Raw genomic sequence first — 5,692 nt, 5'->3', positions numbered from 1 at the left:
AGACTGGGACCCCACGCGGAGGCTTGGCTTCTGAAATTAGGAACCATGAGACCTTGAGAAGCTCTTGCCAATCCCTCCCTTTTGTGGGAGCTGTTTTCTTCTTGGCCTCCACAACCTGAGCACACAACACGCGGACGCACACAAACACACACACACACGCGCATGCACACACACACAAACACACACACACACACACACACACACACATTGACCTTGGATGCAAGGATGGACTCTAGGGTGGGATCCGAAGAGAAGCAGACACAGGGCAAGTGGCAAGAGGAAGAAACACGAGGTGGGAGGCATTGCCTGCAAGTGACACCCGCCTGCAGTTTGAGAGGTATCGTCCTCTAAGGTAGGACACACGCCAGAGGACATGTCTAGCAAGTCCACGCTCCGGTCCTCCCCAGTGTGCAGACAGGAGGCCGACAGGCCCTGAGAGACACAACGGCTTATGCAGGATCCAGAAGAGGTAAGGAAGAGGACTTGTTTCTGCGTCAGTCTCAAAGCTGGGACCTCGGCCGCACCCAGACCCTCTAGGGAGCCTGTGAGACGGGTGTGTTGGTGTTCCTGGGTACGCCTACGACGTCGCATGGAGAAGGGGGGTGAGCAAGGCCATGGCCAGAGGACTGTTTGCATGGGTGGTATCTGAGGGGGGCACTCAGGTAAGGGCACTGCAGGAAATGAGGTCACTTCCTTGACAACAGACCCCAACAGACTTGGAACCCCCGCAACTAGGCAGCCACGTGCGCAAAGCCAGCTCACTTGGCTGGAGACTCTTGATAGAGAAACATGTTCTCCTGCTTTCTCCCGCCTGACCGGGGCTCTGGTTCCCAGAAAGCCCGCAGGGAGAACCTTTGGAGACGTTGTGGACGCTGGCTCAGCTCCCACGCCCCCCACCGCTGGACCTTTGGCAGGAGGTCCTCTCAGGTAACATGAGGAAGCCTAGAGCAGCCCAATCGAGGCCAGACCAGCTCCCCGAGCCCTCCCAGGGCAGCCCTCATCCCGTCCTCGTGAGTGTGGGGGCCAGAGGGACGTGTGGGCAGGATCTGCCCTTGGCCGCAGAAGGTTGGTGGGCTGGCAATAACCTGCTTTTCCCGTCACGTTCCCAAGCCAGGACAGGGCTGGCAGGACTGAAAGGGGACCCCTAAGCTGCCTCCTCATTCCAGGCCCTCAGGCTGCCGTGTGTTTCCCTCCTCGGTGGAGGTCTGTGTGGACCGTGGGGCGGGGTATGTGTGTCCAGAGTGGAGAGAGTCACAGAGGTGTGAGAGCCAGCAAAGACAGCCAGTCGGGTCTCTGAGGCTTGCCGCCTGGCTGCCGGGCACTGTCTTTCCAGAGCGTCACTCAGGAGATGGGCCAGCAGCTGAGCCACGACGCCCTCGACTCCACCACCCTGCAGGAAGGGAAGGTGCCCCACGCTGCCAAGCGAGGCCAGGGCCGGCTCAGGGTGAGTGCAGGTGCTGGGGAGACCCAAGCCCCAGGGCCCCAAGACAGCACTGAGGACCCCCAGGTCTTCGAAGGCCCTGAGACAGCCCCGGGGCTCCTGCCTGGAGCCCTGCTCCCAAAGGAATCTGAATCCCCATCTCTTCCCCCGACCTTGCCCTGCGGGCCCAGCCCCCGTCTTGGCCAGAGGAGACGGCCCTGTCCACAGAGGTGTAGCAGAGCAGAGACATTTCTAGCCCATCAGCTCACGGGCGTTCAAGAGTCCTTTTGCGTTCTGTAGAGATTTTCCTGTTTGAACTCCCATCCTCACATGTCCATGTGGCCTGGCAATCCTTCCCCACCTTCTCCCAGTCGGACGCAGCATCCTGATGGATAGGCATGCTTTTTGCCCAACAGGACATGGGGCTCACAGGGTTCTTTCTGGTCCTCTGCCTTTGCTGTCCAGAGGAACACGTCCACGTGGCCTCTCGAGGTCAGGGCGTCGGGCCTCAGCAGGCTGCCCAACTTTCCAGAAGGGAGACCCATTAGCCCAGTGACTCAGCCCTTCACTGAACCCGCACCTTCTGTTGCCATTTCCACAGCACCGCCCTGATCACCCTGCCTGTCCTCCCGTCCTCATCCCTCCCAGCCCACGAAAAGCCTCTGTGTTCTCCTGTCTCGAATGGGCAGTTGGTCAGCCACCCCAGGGTTGATGCTCTTCATCCAGGGAGGGGCTGTCACTCCTCTGCCAGCACAAAGACCTAGGAGACCAAGAGGTTTAATCCTTCTCCACCTCACATCCTACTTGGAATCCCGAGAATTCTTCCCTTGCCCTGGGCAATGATGCCCACTTCCGGCCACAAGTCACCGCGGGCTTGGGCATTCGGTGCGACCTCCAGTCCCCGGCACTCCTGGGGCCCGCGGTGCGGCCTCTGATGGCAAGCGGCCCCTCTGTCTGACCCCAGGCTGAAAATCCATCCCCAGCGAAGAGCAAAGCGTCCCGCCTGGTGTGGACCGTCCAGGCTGGAAGGCGGAAGAAGCGAGTGGAGCACCTGGTGCCCGCCTTCCTGGAGGGCGACACCGCCTACGTCCACAGCTTCCTGTGCACGTATAGAGGTTTTGCCACCACACGACAGGTGCTGGAGCTTCTGTTTCAAAGGTGCGTGCCGTGCCCCTCCGCAGCACTGTGGGCATTCAGCCACCTACTAGCTGTGAGGCTGGGGATGTCACGGCACCTCCCCGAGCCTCGGTTTGCTCCTTGCAAGGCGGGCTGAAGAGAGGATCAGCCTCCAGGGGAGATTGTAGGGACTCAGGCAGGTGCTGCCTGCAAAGGCTTCTCGAGAAGCCTAACCCTCTGGGAGGGTCGACTGGAGCGGAGGGGCTGTGGTTGTGCTCATTGAGGATATTCCTCTTGCCTAAGGCGAAGCCTCCGCCTCGTCCCTCAGCGTGCCCGTGGCCTTCACTGAGTTGTTGTCTTCCCTTTGGAAAAGGAGATGGCAGAGCTCTTCTAGGTCTCTGACCTGGGTGAAGCCAGAGCAGCGATCCCTGGGCTGAGCCGAGGCCCCCGACCCACTCAAGCAGGAGTGAGGGGCCGGTTGGAGCTCCTTCCTTCATCACGCACACACAGAGGTCCCCACTAGGTGCAGAAAGTTTTCTAGGCACTGACCAGAATCCCGTGCGCAGAGCAGGCGACAGCCATGCCCTCCAGGGCTCCATTCTCCTTGGGAGTGAGACAGCGCCGCTAGGCTTCTCACGCAGGCCTGATCCACAGTCCAGTCCATGCGACGTCCTCCTGTGTCTTCTAGATACGGTTGTGTCCTTGCCTATGGCGATGAGGACGGCGGACCCCTAGACCAACTCAAAAAGTGAGTGGGCTTTGGAATCCCTAGGAGGGCGCCCAGCGTCCACACTTGGAGGGCAGTTGCCTGCAGCGTCCCGCTCACTCATCTGCTAGAAGCTCCCCAGCGGGTGCTCAGCTCCTGCTCAGGGGGCTCAGGGAGTGCTCCGGGGCCACATAAGCCCCTCCCTGGTCGAGATACGGGGCAGGGGAGCATGACCCTCATGGGACACCTGGTGAATCAGGCAGCACGTAGGCCCAGGAGGGAAAGTTGGAGGCAAGAGGAGGGCCCTGGGAAGCATGGGCGGGAGACAATGTCCGTTGTTCCCTCACTGGTCAGATGTTCTGGGAGCACCTCCTGTGTGCCAGGGAGGGCAATGAAAAGAGGAGACTGCACCGCTCGCTGCCCTCACGCAGCTGACGTTCCAGTGGGCAGTGGGCGGAGAGATGCTCCAAGCAGTGTGTCCGGCTTCCCTGAGGCCTAGGAGAGGTGACGCCACCACGGCACAGGGCTCCCCCTTCCAAAGGCGTTTTCCTAGCCCCTCCTTGGTGCCCTGGCCTAGCTCTGCCAAGACTGCCAGATTGGAGGTGGCCGCCAAGTAGGACTGGCCCCTGGACAGCCAGGAGCGGGAGGCCCAGGAGCCCAGGCCCGCACAGGGATGCCCGGGAGGCCAGCGTGCAAGGAAAGGACCCTTCTCTGACTCTGCTGCCCACCTGTCCGTCCTCAGGGCCATCTCCTTCATTCTGGGCGCCTGGCTCCGATGGTACCCTGAGGATTTTATCCAGCCCCCAGATGTTCCCAGCCTGGAACTGCTCTTGGCCTACATCGGTCTCAATATGCCCGGCTCGGAGCTGGAGCACCGCGCCCGCGTTCTTCTTTCCCGGCTGGAGCAGCCTGAGCACACTGATGCCAAGACTGAGGGTGAGGAGGACTCGGGTGTGTGACGTGGGCGTGTGCAGAGGGGATGGCGCTGCGCCCCCCGGAGCAGAGTGTCCAGAGGCTGGGGTTCGGCTGGGAGCAAGGGGCGGGCTCAGATCACTCTTGCCAGGGACTGGAGTCTGGGAAGACTTTCAGGGGCGTGGTGCTTGGACTGAGACTGCTGGATTGGCGGCAGAGGGTCCCTTTCTTTGGAATGACTTGGGCGGGCAGTCATGTTGGTGGCGTTTTCTCTTCTTCCATCTCCAGCTGCAGCTCCACCGAAAGACGCGGAAGACCCTGAAGATCCGGCACCGTCTCTCCCTCTCGGGCCCAGCCCAGCTCAGAGCCGCACAGGCATCTTGCGAGCCACAGCCGGCTCAAGACCTTCAGCAAGCACTGGCAGCATCCCAGCCACTACCCTCAGCTCCTGAGCTGCAGCCCCAGAGAATCCTCGCCTTCCCCTAGCCATGGCGTGGGTTTTAAAGTTTTGTTGTTGGTTTTTCTTTACTTAACCTTTCCCTGTATTTTATCTCGTCAGTTCAATAAAGTTTAGTTCTTGGGTTCTTTTCAATTGTTCGCTGAAGTGGCGTGAAGCAGACTCACAACGTCACACCAACGTCATCCGCATCTAGTACCCGCCCATTTTTGTCCAAGAGAAACCCTGTCCCTGGGAAGCAGTCAGTCTCCCTTCCTCCCACCGCAAGTCCCTGGTAGCCACTGAGTTTCCTTCTGTCGGACTCCGTGCGTTTCCCTCCTCCGGAGTTTGCATGGAAGTGCCAGCCTTCCAGAGGTGGCCTCCTGTGCCTGGCTGGGTCTGGTCTGAGGTGAGTGACTCCGGATGTTTGAAATTGAGATAGCGGTTTTCATTAAGAAGAAAAATCCCCCGGAGATCAAAGATTCTGTCTCAAAGAGGATGCCCCGCTATTCCCTCTTTTCACTTCCTGGGGATGGGGACCCCTTGGAGGTGTGACACCAGAGCTGGAAACAGCGAGGGAAATGTCGGGGCCAGGGAGACCCCTTTCAAATCTTTCGCTTTCCTGGATGGGCCCTGGTAACGTTTTCAAAATGTGCAAATTTCAAAAATATTCTCATCGCATATGAAACACTGGCGTTTATAAGAAGCGTATCGTGGAGTAAAATATATTCCCCAAAGTTTTAACGTTTGAGATAGATAATTAATGTTAATTTGGTAAAAGAATGACTTAAAGATGAGTCATAAGAAACGATGCCCTCGTTCTACCAAGAAACAACTGCCCAGAACAAGGGGTGGCCAGCTTTTCAGAGCTCTTCATTGAGCTCTGGTGCGGGGGCGTGTGTGTGTGTGTGTGAGTGTGTGTGTGTTTGTGTGTGAGGGCGGTGTGGGTGTGTGGGTGTGTGAGGGTGTGGTGCGGGAAGGAGCCTGGGGCTGTTCCTTCCTGGTACCTGATGCCCCACAGTGGGCTGTGAGTAGTCACACCTATCCCCTTGCGCGTTCTCAGGGACCACTGACCACATCCAAATCTCAGTAGTGACACGGC

General features: G+C 59.0%; 1 protein-coding gene across 1 annotated transcript; it reads left to right on the top strand.

The window, feature by feature from the left end:
* The first annotated feature begins 702 nt into the window (after nucleotides 1-702).
* LOC138918935 (ral guanine nucleotide dissociation stimulator-like) lies at nucleotides 703-4,746 on the top strand. The gene is made up of 6 exons (XM_070242502.1): nucleotides 703-927; nucleotides 1,334-1,444; nucleotides 2,385-2,578; nucleotides 3,225-3,284; nucleotides 3,985-4,178; nucleotides 4,443-4,746. Exons 1-6 carry the CDS (start codon nucleotides 790-792, stop codon nucleotides 4,604-4,606), a joined length of 861 nt encoding a protein of 286 aa, XP_070098603.1. The 5' UTR covers nucleotides 703-789; the 3' UTR covers nucleotides 4,607-4,746.
* Nucleotides 4,747-5,692: the final 946 nt, after the last annotated feature.

This window comes from Equus caballus, chromosome 19 (genome assembly GCF_041296265.1).
Source record: "Equus caballus isolate H_3958 breed thoroughbred chromosome 19, TB-T2T, whole genome shotgun sequence".
In the NCBI taxonomy this organism is placed as follows: domain Eukaryota; kingdom Metazoa; phylum Chordata; class Mammalia; order Perissodactyla; family Equidae; genus Equus; species Equus caballus.
This window is presented reverse-complemented; position numbering and strand designations above follow the sequence as displayed.

Bases quoted from the DNA above. Each gene is read 5' to 3' on its own strand.
- LOC138918935 (XM_070242502.1), top strand. From the start codon at position 790: ATGTTCTCCTGCTTTCTCCCGCCTGACCGGGGCTCTGGTTCCCAGAAA. The intron at 928-1,333 runs GTAACATGAGGA...CTGTCTTTCCAG, and splicing joins TTGGCAGGAGGTCCTCTCAG to AGCGTCACTCAGGAGATGGG. The intron at 2,579-3,224 runs GTGCGTGCCGTG...TGTGTCTTCTAG, and splicing joins CTGGAGCTTCTGTTTCAAAG to ATACGGTTGTGTCCTTGCCT.